Raw genomic sequence first — 24,803 nt, 5'->3', positions numbered from 1 at the left:
TAGAAGCACAAACTATCATTTCAAGATTGCAAAATAAATTCACAATTAGAAATCTTGGGGAAATAAGCCACTATTTGGGGTTAGATATTGTGAAAACAAATAGGGGTTTTAAGGTGTCACAAGCCAGTAAAATATCTCAGTTATTAAAGAGATACAATATGGAAATGTGTAAACCAGCTAAAACTCCGATGGCTATGGATTTTAAGGACACTAATGTTGAGAGTCCTGTATTTGATAAGACTATGTACCAATCTTTGATAGGAAGTCTTATGTATCTGAGTAATTGGTCTAGACCTGATATTTCTTACTGTGTAAATCAATTAGCTAGGTACAACAATAATCCAACTGTTAGACACTGGCAATCAGCTAAACGAGTATTAAGGTATTTGAAGCAAACTATTCACTACTCGTTATATCTAGAGCCAAATCGTGAGTTAATCCTCACTGCATATGCAGATGCGAGTTTTGCCTCTGATTCAAACAGTCGTAAATCTACCTCAGGGTTGGCTGTAATGTTGGGTGATTCTTTGATTGGATGGAAGTCTATTAGACAAAAACACATAAGCTTATCTACAATGGAGGCTGAATTTTCATGTCTATCAGTGTTATGTACAGAACTGCTAGTGTACAAACAATTATTGTTAGATATGGGTTTAAATGTAAATGATCCATTTATTGTGTATGAGGACAATCAAGCTGCGATAAAGATGGCTAATAATGCTGCAGTAAGAACAAGATCTAAACATACTGATCTTCGTTATTTGAATGTCAGACAATGTATCAAAGATAAATTAATACAGCTAGAGTACAGTATTGTTCATCTGATGTAAATATTGCAAACCATTTTACGAAGGTACAAAGTGCTGTGAAACACAATGCTAATTGTGAAAGAATGTGCATAAGATTGTAAGAGTTATATATTATTCTACCCAAAGGGGAGAATGTTAGGCATATGGTGTTAGCCTACAATGTTGGGTTGAAAATATATTAACCATAATGCTATGTCTTTAAGTTGTTAATTGGCCAATGGGTGTGTAAGTGTTCTCATGGCCATAAGAGGAAGCTAGGAAAGTAGCTTCTCTCTCTCTCTGAATTCACTGATCTCTACTATTGCTGTTTTTGCTCTGCTGTTGGTTTACTACTGTTGTAAGCTGAACTGTGTATTTGACCTCTGGACCGGTAAGAAGACTTTGTAGTTTGGATTACTCTTTGGACTGTTGCTATTGTGTATGACTTGGACTGTTTATTTTTGACTGTGCATTTTTGTTTTTACACCACCTCAAAGTAAAATACTTTTTGCTTTTAGAACTCAGTGTATTTCTGTGTGTGACTTTTACTGCTCTCAGTGCCCTTCCTTGTCTGTGCAACTCTTTGGTAGCACAAGGAGACCTCTGCACAACAAATTCCATAACAGAATTATTCAATTATCAGTGGGAGGTTTTTGTACAATAACACGTTTGTACTTGTTTACTTACTTATTTTCCTTGCTGATCCTTCTATAATTTGATTACAGTTTGTGGCTTCTGGAGGTCTTCAGCAGCTCTTGGAAATATTTAATTCTGGAATTTTAGAACCTAAAGATCAGGAATCATGGACAGTTGTAAGTGACAAGTTGTAACTGACTCATCTTAATGAAATATAAAACTTTTCTAATGAATCTGTAGTTTTGTTTTAAAGTGTTCTGCTATTAGCTACCAAAAAATTTAATGAAGTTAAAGCTGCTTACTATTTTTTATTTGTAGTGGTTACTAGATTGTCTGGCTTGCTTGCTGAAGTTGATATGCCAGTTTGCAGTGGATCCTTCAGATTTGGATTTAGCTTATCATGATGTTTTTGCCTGGTCTGGAGTAGCAGAGAATCACAGGAAAAGAACTTGGCCAGGAAAATCACGGAAAACAGCAGGAGATCATACAAAAGGCCTTCACATACCCCGTTTAACAGAGGTGAAAAACTTCTCTTTAAAAGCAACAAAAACGAAGACTTTAGAGAAAATCTTATCTGGCAGGTGTGACACTGTAAATGTAGGTTTACATAGAGACTTAATTGGGAAACTGATTGTCAAAAGAAAAATGTTAGTAAGTATAATGAATGGTTAATTGGAATAATGCATTCATACTAAGTTACTATATATCTCAAGAATATTTATTACCATTCCACATATCTTTGATAACTAGAAATTATGGAAGTTGAAGTCCTACATATCTGAAAACATTAAGATGGGTTAAGAGTAGTAATATATACTCCTGTTTATTTTCTGTACACATCTGTACCTTATAAATTAAGACAGAAATTGGATTTGAGAACAACATAATTTTGTATATAAAACGTTTTGATTACAATATGTTCAGCTTCTTCCACTGATATTTTAATTTTAGCATACAAGTATATATAGATTCATACTTAATAAGCAAGGTTGTTTCTGGATATTCTTAACGGCAACTTGCTAAATTTAAATGGCAAATAGAAATAGAGCCTTAAGGAAGCATTTTTGTTAAATAATATTTTAAACATATTTAGTCAGGTCAGTGATTTCCAAGACATTTTAGAAGATCAACTATACCTACATCCAAAGTGTGAACTTTTTATTTAGTTGAATTATAATTTACTAGTTGTTATTTTTTGTGTGTACTAGTTATTCATGTTGAACTTGCTTTAGGCCATTCATTTCAAAGTCATTATACAAAGTTCATTATGAATATGTGATAAAATGGTATTAATTAGTTAGCAAACAGTACTATATTGAATTAAATTTACAGTTGTGCACATAAGTTTACATTACCCTTGAAGAATTATGGACCATTTTGTAAGTAATTGTGAGTGATTAAATAAAACATTTTTTTAAAAATTTGAGATTGATTCAAATTAAAATACTAGGCACCACAGAATAGCACAATCATTAAACCATAGCAATAAAGGAAATTATAAAATGGTCCTGTTCTTAAGTTTCCATGTCCTTAGTTCTTAATATTGTGTATTTCCCCCTTTAGCATTAATGTTTGCTTGCATCTTTCATGACAGTTATGAATGACTGTCTAATTTTCTTTGGTAAAGGTGCCCATTCTCATTAAAAAGCCTCATGCCCTGTATAATATACTTTTGATTGTCTAGTGCAGGGGTCGGCAACCTGAAAAAGGAAAAGAGCCACTGGGAACCGGTTCCATCACACATAAAAAAAAGTGGGAGCTGCGTGCGTGGGACCATGCATGCGCATGCGAAAAAAATGTTTTGCGCATGCGCAAAACAGTTTTTTCTTGCGCGGACGCGCGCGGTTGCCATTTTTTTTGTGTAATGGAACCGGTTCCCGGTTGCACAACGGCGACGGCCCGTTTGCAGAGCTACCGCCTTCGGCAGCCTGCAAACATGCCGCGACAGCTTTCCCAAAGAGCGGCGCCGCTGCCCGTTCGTGCGCAGGTACGCGCGCACCTCTCCAAAGGTTTGGGGAGGTGCGCGTGCACCTACGGTCGTTCAGAGAGGTGCGCGCGCACCTACGGTCATTCGGAGAGGTGCGCGCGCACTTCTCGGAATGGGCAGCGGCGCCGCTTGTCGGGAAAGCTGCCGCGGCCCGTCTGCAGAGCTGCCGCTTTCGGCAGCCTACAAACGTGCCACGGCAGCTTTCTCAAAGAGCGGCGCCGCTGCCCGTTCGCGCGGAGGTGCGCGCGCACCTCTCCAAAGGTTTAGGGAGGTGCGCGCGCACCTCCGCCCATTCGGAGAGGTGCGCGCGCACCTCTCCAAACGGGCGGTGCCACTCTACATTTGGAGAGGTGCGTGCGCACCACTGCCTGTTCGAAGAGGTGCGCGTGCACCGGGCGGTTGGGAGCCGCAGGAGACGGCTCAAAGAGCCGCATGCGGCTCCGGAGCCGCGGGTTGCCGACCCGTGGTCTAGTGTGAACTGCATGTTTTGAGATCTCCCTAAAGTGACTCAATGATATTGAGATTAGGATAAATAAATAAATATTGTTCTGTTGCAGCCATCAAAGGGTTGACATGTCCTTATATTATAGATCATTGTCATATTGGAAAGTCATGCAATTTTTTCTCCAATATTTTCTGAAAATATGCTGCATTAACTTTGCCATCAACTTTGATTAAATTCTTTGTGCCATTTTAACTCACATACCTCCATGCCTCCAAAACATGCTTTACAGCAGGGGTGTCAAACTGCCGGCCTGCGGGCCGGATGCATCATACTGAAACCGCGCCCACCCCATTGCTGTCAATGGGGGGAAAGTTGCAAGACGTCATGTGACATCGCGAGTTTGACATGCCTACTTTACAGTATGGGTGGTATTCTCTCTTCATAGGTCTTGTTGATTCTTCTCCAAATATAGCATTTATGTTTGTGACCATAAAATTCAATTTTGATTTAATCACTCCAAATGATTTTGTCCAGGCGTTTTGAGGGGTCTCTAGACGATGTTTGGTATGTTGTAAGCAGGACCTTGGTGACCTTGGTGTAGCAATATAGTTTTATGGCGATTCTACCATGCGGCCTATTTTTGTTCAAGTATCTTTTTATTGTGCATGCTAAATCAGCCACACCACTTTGTTTCAGAGAAGCATATATTTCAGTAGAAGTTGCTTGGAGATTTCTTGTTGCATCCATATAAATTTTCCTGAAAGTTATGTTTAACATCTATCTTGGTCTACATGATTATATGGCTTAGTATTAATTATTTTCTACTTCTTGATTAGAATTTGAACATTATTAATTAGCATCATCAAATATTTGGATACCATTTTTTAAGCTTCACCTGATTTATTAGGTTGAACTAATTTTGCTTGTAGATCCTTTGACAGTTCTTTTGCTTTACCTGTACTTTAATGCAGGGCTTTTCAACCAGTGGTACGGGTACCACCTGTGGTACATTGGCACCTGGCAGGTGGTACGCGACCATCCTAGAGAAGTGGTAGTGGGGGAGGGGAATGAGCTGAACCAGTGGCAACACCACACAAGCCTGAGTGAGAGATGGCTGGAGCTGCAGGGCTGTCAGGGTTCAGTGGAAGCACCAGGATCAGCGCCAGGCTCCTGCTGGAGCTCAGCGCAGATCCTGGTGCTTCTGCTGAGCCCAGAAGAAGTGCCAATCAGCTGGAATGTTGCAGCATCTCCAGGGTCTTGTGATTTACATTCAGATGCTTGGCAACTGATTCATACTTATGACAGTCACAGTGTCCCAGGGTCATGTGAAGTGACCAAAACCTGCTGCAACCAGCCAAGAGAGGGGGGGGATAAAAACCAAACACCCCCCCCACCCTGCTGCCAATCCTTAACAGAAATGCTCACAAAAATGAAAACCTCGGACAGGAGGAAGAGTGCCACCAGACAGGTAGGCAGGTGTCTTGCTCTGCTGTGGCTTGGGGGGCACTTTTTTCAGTGCCACTGTAACTTCGAACAGTCACTAAGTGAACTGTTGTAAGTTGAGGATAACCTGTACTTCATCACTTTTTTCGTTTTGTTTTGTTTTGTTTTTTGGTCATTAAGTTTTTGACACCTTGCTAGGCGACTGGTGGTACTCAGATGTTGCCATATCCTAAAAGTGGTACAATGGGTGAAAAGGTTGAAAAGCCCTGCTTTAATAACCACCAAAGCCAATACAGCCCTGGATGAAATGTATAAGGGTTTCTTTTTAAAAGCTAAGAAAATCATTGACTATATTCATACACTAATTACTAACAAGGCCCAGGCATGAAGACTTACCTCCATTGTTATATCAACCTCAATATAATAAAGTGTGTCAATTTTATTATATAGTATGCAGACTTTTGGACCATTTTATTCATTTTTTCCTATGTTTTGTTTTATGATTGTGCTATTCTCTAATGCCCAATATTTACTGTATTTTTCGGACCATAAGACGCACTTTTCCCCCCCAAAAAGTGGGGGGGGAAACGAGGTGCGTCTTATGGTCCGAAGGTAAGCGAAAACTCTTGTCTCCCATTCAGTCAGCGCCTTCCATCAGCTCCATTGGAGAGATGTGATTGAATGAAGATGCGGAATTCTCCGCCCCTCCCCGCGCGTGCCCATTTTCTTCCTTTTACTTCGCCGCTAAAGAAATAGTTTTTGCTAAACTAAACCTCATAGGCCAAATCCCAATAATTCTCCGGTTTCGTATTGCTGGTGACTTGCCCCAGCAAAGCCGTGAGGAGTTGTCCCTGCAGGTTTCTCGGTGAAGGTTATCGGAAGTGATTTCCCATTTGCAAGAGTAATAATTGTTTGAAATTGCTTTGGCGTCTTAGAAAACCTATTCAGGGAAAAGAAACTATTGGTACCTTAAATTTTGGCCAACAGCTGAAGTGCGTTCAAAACCCCTGCAAGAAAGCAGCTTCTCATCCTGGCGGGGTGGGGGAAGGGCGGCAAATAAGTTCTTTGTTTCTAATGCATCTTTTCTTCCTTTCCCCCCCCGAGCACTTTGCCCCCCCACATTCCTCGCCTCTCCTCCTTCCTCGGCTCTCAACGCAGCCGTGCTGCGTATACACGTGCACCGAGACACGCAACCCACTGGGTGGAGGGTGAGGGTGGGGAAGCCGGCACGCTGAGCTGCCGACCAGCCAATAGAAATGCAGGTTCCCGACGTGGCGAGGGCAGGGTGCGTAGAGAAAGAATCGTGAGGGTTGTTCTCGTGCCGCGGGAGAAGTGTGCGTTCGAGGAGAGCTACTGGTAATTCACACATTTGCGGGCTCCCAGCAGAAAAGAGCAGGACGGATTCTTTCTTTTTTTTTCTTTCTTTCTTTCTTTCTTTCTTTCTTTCTTTCTTTCTTTCTTTCTTTCTTTTTCTTTCTTTCTTTCTTCCTCTCTCTCTCTCTCTCTCTCCCTTCCTTCCTTTCACTCTGTCTTCCTTCTTTCCTTCCTTTCCTTCCTTCCTTCCTTCCTTCCTTCCTTTCTTCCTTCCTTCCTTTCACTCTCTCTCTCTCTCTCTCTCTCTCTTCCTTCCTTCCTTCTTTTCATTCTCTCTCCCTCCCTTCCTTCCTTCCTTCCTTCCTTCCACTCTCTCCCTTCCTTTCTTTCTTCCTTCCTTTCACTCTCTCTCTCCCTTCCTTTCTTCCTTCCTTTCACTCTCTCTCTTCCTTCCTTCCTTCCTTCCTTCCACTCTCTCTCTCTCTCTTCCTTCCTTCCTTCCTTCCTTCCTTCCTTCCTTTCTTCCTTCCTTCCTCTCTCTCAAAAAATGTGGCATTAGCAGTGCCTTAGATCGAACTGAAGATAATGTCATATATGAAGATAGTGAAGAAAGCAATATAGGTGATTGTGAGCAACAGAGCTTCATAAATTCTGACACTAGTGATGATGAGTTTTTAGGGTTTCCAGGAAACTAGAAAAGTGCTTGAGCCTCTAAGTCTTTCCTCATTTGTTAATGGAAATGATGATGGTTCTTAACACCACTGTTGAGTTTACGCTGTTAAACATTACGGTATTTTGCTTTGTTATAATAAATATTTTAGTATACTGGTACTATTTGGTTCAGAATATTTTTTTCTTGTTTTCCTGCTCTAAAAACTGGGTGTGTCTTATGGTCAGGTGCGTCTTATGGTCCGAAAAATACGGTAATTGGAAAAAATATTTTTTTTAAAAAAAAGTTTTTTCTGATTGCTCATGTTTACTTACAAAATGGTACATCTTACAAATTCTGCATGGGGATATACAAAGTTAAGAGCACAAATGTAGTACAGTCCTAAATTAAATTAAAGTCCTTAATAGATTATGTGAAATGAAAATCAAGCAGAAATTTTTAAATATCCCAGAGATTCTCCAGGAAAATCAGGGATTAATTCTACCACTTTAATTGTTCTCTTAAAAATTACAGTTCCCCAGATTTCAAAATTGAAAGAGTAGCACTGGAAATAGCTTCCAATTGCAAACCCTAACTGAAGCAAACACTTGGGAAGTCCTGAATATGTTCTCAGCTACACAGAAGGAAAAAGAGATACCTATCTGCCATTTGCTTGAAATGATCATATTAGTAAATAAATTGTGAAACTGTGATAAATGGGAGAAAAGATTCTAGCTGGCATATTTTATCGAACTTTGTGTGAGTTTCAATATATGGTGTCTTGCTTATCATTAAAATGCTGGATTTATAAACAATACAGTTAGTTTTTATTCATTTTTATATACACACACAAAAACATACATACACATGTACACATATAACACATAGTTTTAAGGCAGCAGTTGCATTAACTGTTCTTTTTTGACTTCAATTTTTTTAAAGGTATTTCTTGTACTTGTCCAGGGAACCAGTTTGATTCAGCGACTTATGTGTGTTGCTTATACATATGACAACTTGGCGCCTAGGTACAATAACCTTTTTTTAATATCTTTGGTAAGATTTATAGTATATATATACATATATATATATATATATGCATTAAGCAGTATATTGAATAATCATTTTATCTAGAAATGTGTAGTTAAAAGTAGGCATAAGTAAAATTGTTATATCTTTTCTTGTTAGTAGTGTTTTGATCTTACTAAAAATGTTCAGATTATCTCTGTTAAGATCAAAACTGTGTTTTGAATTCAAGATATTTTAAATTTGGATTTTCCTATAAGTCACTTTAATATTTTATGAAAGCAGACCATTATCCAGTTTTTAAAGCAGAGAAAATTGCACAATTGTAACTGAGACCATTGCAATATTCTAATATCCAAATCTGGTTAAAAAGACTCTTTTTTTGTGACCTAAGAAACTTAAGTGATTGAGATTTTATTAGATAACCCCAAGTGGTCTACTTAATCAACATAGTATTCAAACCAGGGGTCAAAGTTAGTTGATCTCCCCTATCTCATTATCACTCAGGCTTTTTGCAGCAGATTCTCAGTTCTGTAGTTAAGTAAAACCTATTTTTTCAGGCTAAAGAAGAGAACAAATAAGTAATTGTTAATGCCAGTCAATGTATATAGCTGTTTTACTTCAGACATTGTGATTAAATCAGGGTGAATCAATTAGTTGTCTACCAGGGCCAGGAAGCTATGTATAGTCCTATATTTTACCATCTAATTACACTGTTTGTGCCAAGAAGAAATACATATTAAATAGCAAACTAGTAAAACATTTTAAGAGATTAGTACAAAATTCTGTAGAATATTAAATCACTTTTTTCTAAATAGTAAGAGTGAATAACTTTATCCATCTGTTTTTATTATTTGAAGTAATATGTAATAAATTGTGTGATTTATTTTATTTATTTTATTCCTCTACAGAGTGTTGAAAGCTCAAGCTGATCATAGGTCAAGACATGAAGGTCAGTACATTGGTTAAAACATAAAAATTAAATTATATGGAGGCTTCAACACATATTTCTTTACCTGAAATCCAGATATTGTAGATATTAATAGAAGAGTATACAGTCATGTGAAAAAAGTACACTCTTTTTGAGTTCTATGGTTTTACATATCAGAACATAGTAAAAACCATTTGGTCCTTAGTAGTTTTTAAAAGTAGGTAAATACAACCTCAGATGAACAACCTCATATGACATATTTTACCATGTCATCATTTATTTTACAAAAAGAAAGCCAAAATGGAGAAGCCATGTGTGGAAAAACTAAGTGCATCCTTATTGCTTCCATAGGTATGAAGAGGCTAAGTAGTAGCCAGATACTGCTAATCAAATGCCCTTTATCAGTTATCAGCAAGTGTGACTACCTCTGTAAAAGGCAAAGTTTTGCAGTGTTTAACATACATTGAGGTGTGTGTTAACACAATGCCAAAGAGTAAAGACTTCAGTAATGATCTTAGAAAAGCAATTGTTGCTGTCCATCAGTTTGGGAAGGCTTGTAAGGTCATTTCCAAACAATTTAAAGTCCATCATTCTACAGTGAGGAAGATTATTCACAAGTGGAAAGCATTCAAGACAGTTGCCAAACTTGCCAGGAGTGGAGGTTCCAGCAAATTCACTGCAAAGTCAGACTGTACAATGCTCAGAGAAATTGCATAAAATCAAGAGTTACACCTCAGATTCTACAGGCCTCAGTTATCATGTTAAATGTTACACTGAGCAAGTATGGTTTGTTTGAAAGGGTTGCTAGGAGAAAGTCTCTTCTCTCTAAAAAGAACATGGCAGCACATATTAAGTTTGCAAAGTTGCATCTGAACAAAGCAGACTTCTGGAACACTGTCCTTTGGGTAGAGGAGACCAAAGTAGAGATGTTTGGCCATAATATACAGTGCCACATTCGGTGAAGACCATATGTTTCAGCAGAAACATATTAACTATAAAGCATGGTGGTGATGATTTGGGCTTCTTTTGCAACCACAGGACCTGGGCAGTTTGCATTCATTGAGTCAACCATAAAATCCTTTGTATAGTGAGGGGGAAAAAGTATTAGATCCCCTGCTGATTTTGTAAATTAAAATGCAAATCAATTTATAACTTTTTTAAAATGCCTTTTTCTGGATTTTTTTGTTATAACAAAGTATTCTAGAATGAAATGCGAGGCCATCTGTCCAACAGCTACAGCTTGGCTGACATTGGGTCGTGCAACAAGGCAATGATCCCAAGCACACCAATAATCTACAGCAGAATGGTTAAAAAGGGAAAGAATCAAGGTGTTGCAATGACACAATCAAAGTCCAGACTTCAACCCGATTGAAATTCTGTGGTGGGACCTTAAGAGAGCTGTGCATAAACAAATTCCCACAAACCTCAGTGGACAGAAACAACGTTACAAAGAAGAGTGGGCCAAAACTACTCTATGTGACAGAATAATATAGTCACACAGAAAACAATTTAGTTAAAGTTATTTCTGCTAAAGGTACTACAAGCTATTGAATCATAAGGTGTACTTAGTTTTTCACATATGACTTCTCCATTTTGGCTTTCTTTTTGTAAAATAAATGATTACATGATGTAATATGTCATTTGTTGTTCATCTGAGGTTGGATTTACCTACTTTTAAGAATGATTTTTACTATGTCCAGATACATAAAACCATAGAATTCAAAGAGGATGCACTTCTTTTTCTGCATGACTGTATTTGTAGCTCAAGGTTGAACTATAATAACTATAGGGTCCTTGGTGCTCTCTGAGCTTAGTTGTTTTCTCACAAGTGTTGTATTACTGAACTAGGTAACATCTGTGCTAGAAGGGATGGTGTTTGGTCTCTCTTTATATGAGTATAACTCCCTTTTAGCAATGATCATGTTATCTAGTTGGGTAATGAAATGACTGAGAAAACAACCGAGTTCAGAGCACTAAGAACTCCATATGTTAGATATCCTAATCCCCAGATAGTAGACAAAAGTGAATTATTAAGGTGTAGTCCAAAACATCTAAAAAGCCCATATTGAAAATAGCTAATAGTTAATTATGTCTCATGACATGTTAACATGCTTCAAATTGGCTTTAACTTATAAGCTTAAAGCTTATTTACTGGAAACTTCATTGAAGAAACTCCTCTGTTCATTATTTACAGATGGATTTACATCGTAACTGAAAAATTAACAGTTTAATATTCAATTCCTTATTTTTGTTAGCAAAAGGTAACAACCCAATTAATTACAGCATCTTCAAGGTGTAATTTTAGAAGTTATGGAAAATATTTTAGGATTGTTTTAAATTTATTTTTGTCTCAGCATTTCTGAAGACAGTTCTATTTTCTAAACTTAATTTAGCAAAGATTTAATAGATAGACCCTTCATATATCATTTAAAAAACATCAAGGATCAGGATTATTACCATTTGATTTAGAAGGGGGTTTATACAAGTGACTTTCCATTTTGCATTTTTCTGTAACAGATTTCTTCCAACATCTGTTCCTTTGAGAGGCATGATAGCCTGGATAGTATTTTTAGATATTATTAATTAATACATAGTTGTTAATATATAGCAAAGCAATTCCTTCTTCTCTTGTAGGTTACATGTCATGATAATAGTTATTTTACTTGATAGTTCATATGACTTTTAAATTTCAACTCTGTACTTTAAATATCTTCCTTAGAGGGGAAAAGTCATTCAGGCAACATTAAAGACTCCCTCAAAGTTGCTGTCATAAATTTACATATTTCACTAACAAAATTCCCCAGATTCATTCAAATCTTATTGTCATGTTGACACAGCACAGGATAATGACTTAGAGCATGGTCTGGGATTTCTTTTGATCCATGACTTCAAATGAAGCGATAAGGTGATATCTGTTCTCTTCCTCTTGTAGCTGAATCCTTTGCCCCTCTTGGTTCTTTCAGGTGGGAGGTAATTTTCTTGGTCAGGAAGACTCTTAACACTTGGTTATGAGAGGAGATGTTACTGGCAGCTTTGAAATAAGGGGGTGGGAGAGGGTGTTAATTGGCTCTTTCCATATCTAGAGTGTTGAATAATTATAACCCAGTCTCCAGCTTTCTTTTATTAGGCAAGGTTATTGAGACAGTAGATGGGAATACACTACAAAGCATCTTAAAAGAAAATGACTCCTGCCCAAAGTTCTCACTGTTGCAGCACTCTCGCAGTCTCTTGATCAAAATTCAGCTGGCAGCCTTCCTGCTCTTAAGCTGCAGGAGCATTGCAACTTCTTCCCACTCCAGTCTGGGAAACCTTGGCCACCTAGTCCCACCAGTGTAGTACTTGCCCTGGTCTTCTCCATACTCCACCATGCCTGGAAGGGCTCAGATTGCTAGGCCCATTGGCAGGTAGGTCTCTTCCTTGCATTGCCACTCCTCCCAAGCCCCTCCCCTCCCCCCGAGGTATCCTGGTGCAGTCACTTAACAACAAATGGAGAGAACTGGAATTGTGGTCATTGAGCGAGGAAGTCGTGTGAATATCTTGTTTAACAACTTATCAAAATTCTGGGTTTAGTTGCAGTCAAAGGACTACTACTGGTATTTTTCAGGCCATTTCTCATTCAAATATAATTGATCTTAATTTGGAAAAAAACAACACAAAATGGCATATATGTAATGTGTAATTAATGTTTTTGGTTCTTCTTTTAGTTACTCACTATTCAATGTGGTTGCTAGTGAGTTGGGCTCACTGTTGCTCTTTAGTAAAATCCAACCTAGCAGATAATGATAATTTACATGATTGGCTGAAGAAACTTACTCTTCTGATTCCTGAGGTAAGCCTCAAAAACAATTTCTAGTTTAGTGTAAGAAACAATCTAAAAGAGGTTAAATATATATCTGTTGAAAGAGACCTTGTAGGAGTGAAGAAAAAGATTTCTTGTTACTTTTAATATGGATTTAAGTTTTAAATATTGTATTGTTTCCCTAATTCAAGAGGGTTTTTTAATGAATGGTTCAATCATATTCCTATTTATTCAAAAGCAACTCCTACTGGATCCATTAAGACTATTGTTATCTTCTAGGTAGCATACATAAGATTTCAGCTAAAGTCATCATGATGTATCTATTACAGAAAATAGCTGCCTCCTTCAATATTTATAGAAACATCTGTAACTTCCAACTATGAATTCTTTGGTGGGATTTTCATTTTCCAAAATGTTCTAGCGTATTGTTTATAGTAAATGATAATTATTAGTACAAAGACTTAGTTCACAGTATTGATAGCAAATGGGCTTATTGAAAATCATTTATAAAAAATCTGAAAATAAGAAAAATTGTTTTATTTGAATTGTTTCCATTTAATTGTAATTCTTTTTTTTTCAATTTCAGACTGCAGTCCGCCATGAATCTTGTAATGGTCTCTACAAATTATCACTGTCAGGGTTGGATGGAGGAGACTCCATAAATAGATCTTTCCTGCTGCTAGCTGCCTCAACACTGCTTAAATTTCTTCCTGATGCCCAGGCACTGAAACCTATTAAGGTAAAAAAGAAAAGTTACCTATTTCATATGGAGGATGCTATTTCTTCTGTTCTCCATCTGAGCTTCAAGCACTTAGAGCTTGAAGCAGGCAGAGCCCTCTCTGTAGGCATGCATGCCATCACCCCAGTCCTAGGCCTTCAGCTGGGTTTTATAAAACATTTTCGCTTTATGCCTCTGCCGCCTTGTGCAAAAAAAAAAAAAAGGTTCAATCCATCAATCAATTTCAGCTTCTCACGGGGAAAAAAATCTTGCAAAGTTGGAATTGATTGATTGATTGAACTTTTTAGTCCCACCCAGTCTGCCGTTACCACTGCAGCCACGCCCACCCAATGGGCCACACCCACCCAGCACCTGACAATACATGTGGGTTTTGGGTTGCAGTTTGGGCACTCAGTCTCTACAAGGTTCACCATCACTGACTTAGAGGAAAGAAATACTCATGTGGAATTGTTGTTTGTTGACTTCAGTTCGGCATTTAACACAATTATTTCCCCAGCATCTAGTAGACAAACTGGGCCTTTTAGGCTTAAACACTCCTTTGTGCAACTGGATTCTTGATTTTTTTTACCAACAGCCCCAATATGTGCAAGCTGGAACAAATATTTCTAGCACCATTTTGTTGAGCACATGTTCTCCTCAGGGCTGCGTCCTAAGTCCATTGCTGTTCACCCTGTTGACCGATGGCTGTTGTGCTAGGTTTGCCACCAACCATATTGTGAAGTTCGCAGATGATATAACAGTAGTGGGTCTTATTCATGATGACAATGAGAGGGCTTACCGCAAGGAGGTTGAGGGGTTGGTGAACTGGTGTAAGGAAAACAGTCTAGTTTTAAACACTGGAAAAACCAAAGAGATAGTTTTAAACACTGGAAAAACCAAAGAGATCATTGTCAATTTCAGAAAAGGCAGGCACAGCCACATTTCTCTGCATTAATGATTCACCTGTGGAGATGGTTACCATCATCAAATTCCTGGGTGTGCAGTTAACAAGTAGGCTGGCTTGGTCGCTCAACAGCGAGACACTGGTGAAGCGGGCACAGCAGCGCCTGCATTTTCTCTGTCGCATGAGAAAAGCACATCTTCCCCTATCCTTACCACTTTCTACAGAGGACGAGAGCATCCTGTTATATAGCATCACAGTCTGGTTTAGAAGCATCACAGCTTCAGACAGGAAGGCGGTGCAGAGAGTGGTGAGGACGGCTGAAAAGATTATTGGCAGTTCCCTCCCCTCCATCCAGGACATAGCACAGAAGCGTTGCTTGAGCAGGGTCCGTAAGACATGACACATCCTCTTCATGACCTGTTTTCCTTGTTACCTTCTGGGAGGAGGCTCTGTGGTATCCAAAGCAGAACATCCAGATTCATTCACAGTTTTGTTCCATACAGTATTAATCTTGTTTTTATTTGGCATTTGCACAATGCCAGGGTGACTGTGCTTTGCCTTTGCACATATTACTTGCTGTTTGCTGGACATCTGTCTCAGCCATTATATCAGTGAGGCATTTACTGAGTGGAGGGGGCGGGGTAGGGACAAAATTAACTCCTCCTGACATAGTTTCAGGGCATCTTATGCTTCTTTTGGAAAAAAAAATATCCATACAAACATAAATGGGATAAAAAAAGGAAATTTTTTCAGAAAAACCATCACACTTGTTTATGTTTAATTGCAATTAATTTCCATTTCACAATTTATATAAACAAGAAAACAAAACAAAATATGAAACAGGTATTATCAGGAGAATGAATGTATAAATAATACTCCAGTTGAGAGTTTTGATGACAGAAAAAAGGTTAGTTTTTCAGAAAAGGAGATTGAAGGAGAAAGAGTATCCTTCTATCCTTGAACTCTCAATCGTTTTGGAAGTAAAACAGCATATAGTGTTCATTTCCTTTGCTTTCATGTTGACTTCCACATTGTTGATATGTTAATCAAGAAAATGTCAGCATCTACAAAATATGTATATGAAAAAAAACGTCTTTAGGCCATATGCTCTTATGTAAGCTTAGTTTCATTTTAGTAACTGCCCCTGGAAATATTGGAAGTTACAAAGTGTCTCTGGTTATAAAATTTGATTTAAATATATAATTTTAACACTAAAACAAAGTAGCTAATAATGTTGTAGGAATTTTTTTGAATTATCAAGTTTCTTGATCAAATTTGGGGAGAAAATTTTTTTTTCTTTTTTCTTCCTCTCCCCACCCCCCTCTCTTCCTCCCAGATTGAGGATTATGAAGAAGAACCTATTTTGCAGCCTGGCTGTAAAGAATATTTCTGGTTGCTGTGCAAACTAATAGATAATATACATGTAAAAGATGCTAGTCAGGTAAGCATAACTGATTTCATGTTAAAGATTTATTTTTTTCATTTGTAATTCTATGTTAGAGACTATCAGATCTCACCTTGGTAAGCTGGCACAAGCCCAACAAAACTGCTCTCCTGTGGCTTTATAAAAATGGTTGTCAAAACAGATTTACAACAAGATAATCCATTGCCCTATTCTATAATGCTACTATTAACCAGCTACCACTCAGTGTACCACCAAATCTAAGAGAGTACTTTTTAGGAATATTTAAAATATTTCAATATCAAAATGTTCCAACCTCAAAAACAGTAATTTTGAACATGCTGAGTATGCTTTCAGAAGAAACAAAATTTTGTTTTTCTCCCTACTTTAGAACAAAAAATGGTTATGGCTTTGTTTTGAGTTTTCTGATTGTTCCAGGCATATTTCAGGTAGAGTTCATATTTTGCATATGTGTTGTGTGGCATTTTAATTTATAGGCAGGTAATATAAAGATATGTATGTCTGGTGTGCTTGTGTTTATAAAACACAAAGGTGTACTTCACAGAAAAGTGTTGATGTCTTTGGCATTGTGTAAGCGTAGACTGCTTGTGCAGTGTTGGTTGAGCTGCGTTGTTGACTTTTGGGGTATGTATTCATTTTATACAAACTGATACGCCTTGTAACATCCTAAACATTTTTTTTTAATTTTGCAACCAGGATAATTCCTATATACAGACAAACTACCAGCAAATACCTACTGTATATAATTGTTTTTGCTGGGTTTGGTTCTGGCATGCAGGGTGAACAAAAATGGATGTGAAATCTGAGGTTTGCCCTTGTTAAGTAAAAGAAGAGAGTTTATAGACAAAATCATGTACTTTTTTTTTTAAAGTGAATCCATTATGAAACTTCATAATAGAAGAAAATATAATTTGTGGTTATTTGCCTGGTTCATTTATTTTCAAACTGGAAGAGATGCTAAATGGAAAAATGTTGTTGAGATTGACTATTTTAACCTGTTAATAATTTCAGTCAAAGATCAACCAAATATCTTGATATCATGTTGAGTCAATGCTTCAGGATTTATTTAAAGATTTGAAAAAAAATCTTTTTTGATACAGTAAGAAGTAAGAGAGACCAGATTTTAATCTAAACAATTTTTTCACTGAGTGAGGGCAAGAGCTATGTTCCAATATTACCTGTAGGAATTTGATCTAATGGTTTTAAAAATGTTTCCACATTCATCCCTTTGGGCATTTTTTTCAAGTTGGTTGGATTATAGCAGGCAGCATAAACTACCATCTTACTTTTATGGCACTACAGTGAAAAACTAGAAAGTAAGGAACTTATTGGTCATTGCAATCTCAATGTATCACATATGTGGATTTCTTGTCGTGATGCACGCATTATCAATTCATTGTAAAGCTAAGCTGAATATCCTTTCTAGCTTCTTCTCTACCAGTAATGATTGTGTTTGATAGTGAGATTTGGTTTTTGAAAGGAGACATACACTTTTGTTAATTAATGCTGACCCTAAACTTAGAAGAAGGATAGGAGAAAAATTATAAAGACAAAATGACATGTAATGTCATCACTCAAAGCCACCAGCACACATATGCATGCCTGGAAAAAGAAAAATATCAAAGGAAAGTGAATTCTAAAAGAAGCATTTGGATATCTATGTAAAGATTGCTTTTAAAGGAAAAAGGTACAGGTAGTCTTCCACTTAACAACTAATCACTTAACTATTGGAAGTTACAATGACATTGAAAAGGCTGCTTTACAGCCTGTAAAGCACATTGAACAGTCTACCTCTGAAATCATGTGACTGTGATCTGGGCACTTGGCAACCCATTTGCACTTAAAACTGGTTGCCAAGTCTCCAGCAATTAAGTGATCATCATTTGAAATCATCCTTGTCAACTTTCCTGGAGAGTCAAAGCTTTCTGCTTGGATTTTAGCAGGGAGGATTTTCAGCATAGAGTGGAAATACACTCTTGCACAGCCTCAATCAGGCTTCCCAAGGCCTCCCACACCCTCTTGAGGCAGCCTGTGCTCTTTACATTATTGCTATGTCTGTTCTGGCACCTGCCCAAATCCAAGCATGCTAAACCTCCAACATATTTGCAAAGGAGTCTTGTCTCTGAGCAAAAAAAAAAAAAGTTGGAGCGGTTCATTTTCTCAAAAGTCTGGCAGCGGTTGCTACTTGGTACCAACTTCTCCTGCCAATCCCAGGAAAAGTATGTGTGACTTTGTCTTGGACATCAGGAAAGGCTCATTTAAGCTGGAGGAGCAAGAGTAACAAATCATGCTTCCTTTCCCCTTTCTTTTTCTCTTGCACTCCAGTTGGTTTCTCTCCCTCCTCCCCCACTTTTTCTGCTCTTTTCGTTCACTCTTGAACTCACTCTTCCTTTCCCTTTTACACATACTCACATCTTTCCATTTGTGTGCAGGTGTTCTGTACCAGCCTGCTACCGGCCCTGCAGAAAAGGCAGGGACAACCCCTTTACAAACGGCAAGAGGCTGGAATTAAGCCTGCCAAATTTATTAACATAAAACAGAGCAAAACAAGACACCAACCATGAAACAGGAGCTATGAAACAGGAACTATTCAAGCGGTTGCCTTCAGCAAACCAGCCCTCCCACGCATTCCCCTTTTATACAGTTCAGGGCGTGGCTTCTCTCTGCCTCCTTCCGAGGTGCCCCATTGCCTTCCTCTGTTTACTCCTGATTGACTGCCTCCTGCGTCGGGCGTCCTTGAACAGGGCCAGCTGTGGGTCATTTTGTCAGGCTCACACAGCTGGGTCTCTGTCGTGACCAGGTGGGAGGGGCCTGGCTGAGGGCTCTCATCAGCAAGCTCTCCAACCCCCTCAGCAAGCTCTTCAACACCCCCCTCCTCCTCTGAGTCGTCCGACCCAACTGCCGAACCCACAGGCTGACCCTGAATCACAACAGCAGGTTCCTAGAGGCGATGGGCTTTTGCTTGGTGTCCTGAGGGTTAAAATTATCAAGCAGATTCCTAGAGAACATTAGTTCCTCTAGGAATCTGCTTAGTGGATTTAACTGAGAGAACTTTTGCAAACTTGTTCCAGCACAGTGGAAGTTTTGCATTTTTGGATTTTGACAGGCACCAGACCAGAGATGCAGTGGTAATGTAAGAAACACCAAGTTACCGCAGAGGTGTGTGGGAGGCCCAGCACAGGCTGTGTGCAAGTGTCTCTGGCGCTGAAAACTGTCTCTTGCTTTGATTTTAGCAGAGATGATTATTAGCTCCTGAGCAGAGCCTCCTAGGGTCTCCCCTATCTACCTGAGATACTCCATATTCTACCTGGGATTCCACCCTCTTAATAACCAAAAAGATCACATAACAGTTGCAACCAGGAGTACCAGAACTGTAGTCATTGAGCAAATCAGTCACATGGATATTTTGCTTAACAACTGCTTTGCTCAACTAAGGTGCTTGTCCCAATTGTGGTCATAAGTTGAGGACTATCTGTAAAGGCATATAATGTAAGTATACATAGAACATTTGATCATAAAATCAAAGGTTGGAAGTCTGCATTAGATAACACCAGTCAGATGTATATCACTTATTAAAATATATTCTAAAACGTTTCTCAGTACAATCAATCTTTTAGTAATTGCTTTGCATTTACAATTTCGTTTTGTTTCTTTTAACTTAGACAACTTTACTTGATTTAGATGCCTTAGCAAGACATTTGGCTGATTGTATTCGAAGGTAAGCCTTAACCTTGTTAATTTCTTTATGATATTTGGTTTAAATAATTTTCATCAAAATATTATTTTTATAACAGAAAATTCTTTTTGTCTTTTACAGCAGAGAAATTCTTGATCATCAAGATGGCAATACTGAAGATGATGGCCTTACAGGTCTCCTGCGTTTAGCAACAAGTGTTATCAAACATAAACCACCTTTTAAATTTTCCCGAGAAGGGCAGGTAAGATCTAAAGAACTAAACCAAGATTGTAGTACTTGATCTTATATATACTTATTATTACATTTTCCCTTAAGTGTGAATACTGTTGTAAGATATATGTGAATGTTTTCTTACTACTTCTTTTTTAATATTTCTACTCGAAATTGCAGTTTGAAAGATCACATAAACTTTGTATTAAGAGAAAAGTACTTGACTGTGAAGCAAATGGCAGCAGTTTCCATGATAAGCATAGTTTGAGCCTCAGGTACATATAGTTAATTTTGAAAATCCTAATTAATCAGTGATTATGACACTGATTCCACTCAGGGCAGCATTAATTTCTCAAGATCATTGTATTGTCAGTGTACATAATTCATAGCGGCAAATGAATGTGAGAAATAGAAGAAATAGAAGCTTCGGGCTTCTTCTTTCTATGAGCATGCCCAAATTTCCCCTTATTTAAGAATTGTTATTTTTTATATACATTTCAGGACCTTAATTGGATTAATAGAAAATTAAGTTGTTGTGATTAGCCTTTTTTCTTTCCATCTTCATTAAATGAATTAAGGCCGTTCTATTTAGCCAAGTGTTTTTAGTTGGATATATAACTCTTGTAGCACTAATTGTATAGTTTAATTAGATTTTAATTTTTTGTAGTTTATATTTGTTTCTGTGTCAATTCACTATCTTCAATGGTTAAATATGGATACAAATTTAAATAACAAACAGCAGTTTCTATGAGTTTTCACAACCTTCTTTTCCCTCTTCTCCTTTAGAGGCAGACTTGAATTGTTTACACTCTATGGAGTAAAGCTTAGTTAACCCTATCCTTGCTGTTATCTCAGCTACAAATTGTGGGGTAAACTTTTTGGCTGGAGTATTAGCTACCTTAGTTTGGCTTACTTTGTTACCAGCTGGTGTTTTAGCATTTTCAGCCAAGTACCAATTGGTGCTGAACTATTATAGGACTTAGTGACAATTAGTGTCTCACAGTTTTCCAATCTTTGGTGGGATGAGAAAAGTTGATTACAAACTGCTGTCTTGGGGGGGGGGAAATGAGTGCCCACAGTGAATCTTCAGATTCTGATATTATGTTCTGTGTAGAATACTCCACCAAGTAAATGTTGACATCAACTTTTATATTTCCCTTATTTTATAGGAATTCTTGAGAGATATTTTTAACCTTCTGTTCTTATTGCCAAGTCTAAAAGATCGACAACAGCCAAAATGCAAGTCACATTCTTCAAGGGCTGCTGCTTATGACTTATTGGTAGAAATGGTAAAAGGTTCTGTAGAAAACTACAGGCTCCTCCATAACTGGGTTATGGCACAACATATGCAGTGTAAGTATATTTTTTTCAAATTTCCCAATATTCTACAAGTAAGCAGATAATTTTAGTTTCTTGGTATTTTTCCTTTAAGTTAAAAATGTGTTAGGATGTTGATTAGATTTAGAAATGTATTAAGATATTGTATCCTTGTAAAAAGAGTGGCCCTATCAGGAGATGGGTGATATATAAATTTAATAAATAAAAACAAAAAGCTTACCCATCTGTGAATGTTTCTAATTAAAAAGTGTATTTGCAAGCACTTCAGCAGCAAGGAATATTTAAATGGTTAAGTTGCTGCCCTCTATTGTCCCAGCATGAGAGATCTTCTCTTAAGATTTTCTGACCATAATATTAGAAAATATTGATATTCATTTTGATGGCTCTCATATTTCATGTTTATTTGCAGTTAAGATTCATCATAAATATTTTAATGCACTTTAGTACATGTCAAAATCATATTGCACTTAGTTTTGAATTGACAAAAGATGTTTTTCTCCATTCAAGTTGCTTTATTTTGATATAAAACTGATGTATAATAGAATGTGCTAAAGCAGGTAGGAGTTACTGTGGACCATGAATGAAATGCAGCTGATAGGAGTTCCACTTTAATTTCTCCAAGTATCTTGGGGCATCATCCTTTTATCATTTCCCAGTGCCAAACGAAGAGAGAAAAATAGTTTATAGCCATATTGCAATAGATCAAAGATGAGGTTTTTCTTTTTTTCTGAACATTAACAAATGTTTCCTCCCTAAGTACTGGGACATAGAAATTATACTCTACATTTTATGTAGAGAAGTTATGCTTTTCATTCTTCTGGGCAGAAAAGAAAAAAATTGTTGGTAGTGGCTATGGTGATGATGATCATAGTGGTAATAATGGTAATAATAATTATGGTAGTCGTAATACTGATAATAATTTGGTTCTGAACTAAACCCAGTTGTTGAGAATCATTCTTATGATAACATACACATTTTAAAAGATTTTGTTTTAATTTCCAGATTTACAATAGAAATAGAATAAAATAGAATAATATTGTCACTTTCAATGTACACTAATCGGCATACATTAAAATGAAATTTCGTTGCATACAGGGTCACCACCTCCAATATACACTACATATATATGACAAAAATAAATACAGAATTATGCAACACCCACGTATATGACACAGAGAAACAACACAGTCTAATTTAGATTATGTATATATGTGCATGGTGAGAAAAATGAATCTTGTTACTTTTAGAGATAGCTCTGATATAATAAATATTCAGGTTTTCTATAGCAATGAGAAGAATACCTGAATGGGGCTTCCTCAAATCACAATCCCCACCCAGTAGACTGCAAAAGAAGCTAGTCTTTGAGCAAGATCCAGCTCCCTCTGATAGCAATAATGGCTATATAAATGTTTATAGTAGTGTTGTACTAGGCTTGCTCTGCAAATTAAATAGTATAATGTTTGCTACCCAAGCTACACTGGTTTGTTTCTTTCCAGGAAAGAACTGGATTTTTTTTCCCTTTTTTAGGAAACAAGCAGACTTTAGTTTTCTTTTTTTAAACACACCCCTTTATTGCTTTTGAGCTAGAACTTAGGTTCCAGAGGTAGCATATGAGTGGTTTATTCATGAATTCATGATCCCTTCAAAGAAGAGCAAGATGCTTTCATGAGAACATGACAAAATGTGGGGCCTGAGAAGGGAGAATAGGCACTCAACTGGTTGCTGGTTGTATTCACCCAGAAGATTAAATAATTAATTATTTTAACATATACTCAGAAATAAAATGACCATAATGTCATAATTTCAGCTTCTCATGCACCTTATAAATGGGATTATTGGCCACATGATGATGTTAGAGCTGAATGCAGGTTTGTGGGATTAACCAACCTTGGAGCAACTTGTTACTTAGCATCGACTATTCAACAATTATATATGATTCCAGAAGCCAGACAAGCCATTTTTACTGCAAAGGTATGGTCTTCCACTTTGAACTTGATACAAATTTTAATATTTCAATTAATATCACTATAAAATCAGTAAATGTCAGGTTATTGAATGAATGACAGTTTTAAGCAAAGCTTTCCCTGCAAAATAGCCATCTTGATAAAGAAGATTCTGGTAAAGCTGTCTGTCTACCTGAAAAATATTTATGGGCAAGATAAACATATAAAACCTAACATATAGTAAGACAATTTGTTATGTTCACATACTTCCCCATTTTAAAATTGGATCATTTGAACACAGTACTATCAGACTGGTGCTGATCCCAGTGTTATTTAGTTAATATATGGAGGCAAGAATAAAAGTGTGAGTATATTTTATGCAAACGGACGTCTTGTTTGTTCTTTGAATAAAAGAAAAATTCACGTATTTTTAATTCCAGTTTTTAACTTTTAATTTCATTGAAACTCTTAGAGTTTCCCACCTTAAAATAAATAGTAAATCTCCTAATTGGGTTTTATTATAAATTAAGTGGAAAGCTATATCATAAGTTAGTTTTAAACTTCAAAAGTTTTTAAAACTTTTTTTGTTGTTGTTTAAACTTTAAAAAAGGCCCTGAAGAGATGGTTCTGCCAATCGGCCTGGGGACTTCAGAGTGATACAGAGCCCATCAAGTGGCTTGTCTGATTGTTATCACCACCAGGGGTGGTGGTGGTGGTGGTTTGCTTATTTTATTGAGGTTTTATACTTATAAACTACACGGAGTCACTGAAAGTGAGTTGGGCAGCAATATAAATTTGCTTAAATAAATAATTACACTTTCTAGAATGGTTTTAAGTAGGTTTCTTGTAAAATGCTGTAATCTTTTAAACATTTGTAATAAAAGATTTTTTAAAAATTACTGTTTACTAACTTCATAAAACGAATTTCCTGTGTTTTCTTTCCATTTCAACCTTTTCCTTCATATATTATTTTTTAAAAAAAAGTATTCTGAGGACATGAAACACAAGACAACTCTTTTAGAACTTCAGAAAATGTTCACACATTTAATGGTAAGTTTTAAAAATCTTTTCAAAGATATGTCCTTATGATAATTTATACCAGATAAAAATATCTTAATGACCTTAGTATTTAAACCTTTTTATTGACTTTCTGTAATCCAAGCTTCAGTGAGCTCTCCCTTATGTCCACTATTTGGCAGATTCTTTGGGGGGAAAAAATAGACAGGATTGGAAACCTTCATCCAGTTTCCATCTTTGCTTCCATATTGAATGTTCATAGATGCTCATATCTGGACTGTTTTGCTGATTTCTGTTTTCTTTACATAAGTTGTCTTCTTGCAAGGCAGAAAAAGAAAGAAAGAAAATTAAAGTTAAACCTTGTTGGACTGAAGTTGTAGAATTTGAATGGCAATTGCTTTTGATTTTCCCTACCCCTTTCTCTAAGCAGAATATTTGTGCAATTGTCCCTTTTCCAAGTACTGGAAGATTCCTTTTTCCCCCCATATGGAGGCAACCATTGGTATTGCAACATAAGCATTGAGAAAAAACCAGTTGT

The 24,803-nt window shown here is 37.1% G+C and overlaps 1 protein-coding gene across 2 annotated transcripts in view; it reads left to right on the top strand.

Annotated features, from left to right (window-relative positions):
- Positions 1–24,803, top strand: part of USP34 (ubiquitin specific peptidase 34) — a 158,509-nt gene that overhangs the window by 93,320 nt on the left and 40,386 nt on the right. For both annotated transcript variants that reach the window (XM_081336055.1, XM_081336054.1), the window contains exons 33-44: positions 1,514–1,600; positions 1,743–1,943; positions 8,205–8,287; positions 9,197–9,237; positions 12,921–13,045; positions 13,602–13,754; positions 15,974–16,078; positions 19,723–19,778; positions 19,878–19,998; positions 21,137–21,320; positions 23,113–23,276; positions 24,233–24,298. In XM_081336055.1, coding sequence (XP_081192181.1) covers positions 1,514–1,600; positions 1,743–1,943; positions 8,205–8,287; positions 9,197–9,237; positions 12,921–13,045; positions 13,602–13,754; positions 15,974–16,078; positions 19,723–19,778; positions 19,878–19,998; positions 21,137–21,320; positions 23,113–23,276; positions 24,233–24,298 — 1,386 coding nt within the window. The remainder of the gene's footprint in view (positions 1–1,513; positions 1,601–1,742; positions 1,944–8,204; positions 8,288–9,196; positions 9,238–12,920; positions 13,046–13,601; positions 13,755–15,973; positions 16,079–19,722; positions 19,779–19,877; positions 19,999–21,136; positions 21,321–23,112; positions 23,277–24,232; positions 24,299–24,803) is intronic.

This window comes from Vipera berus (genome assembly GCF_964194415.1).
Source record: "Vipera berus genome assembly, chromosome: 1".
Lineage (NCBI taxonomy): Eukaryota > Metazoa > Chordata > Lepidosauria > Squamata > Viperidae > Vipera > Vipera berus.
The sequence above is the reverse complement of the archived record's forward strand: the minus strand, read 5'-3'. Positions and strand labels throughout refer to the sequence as shown.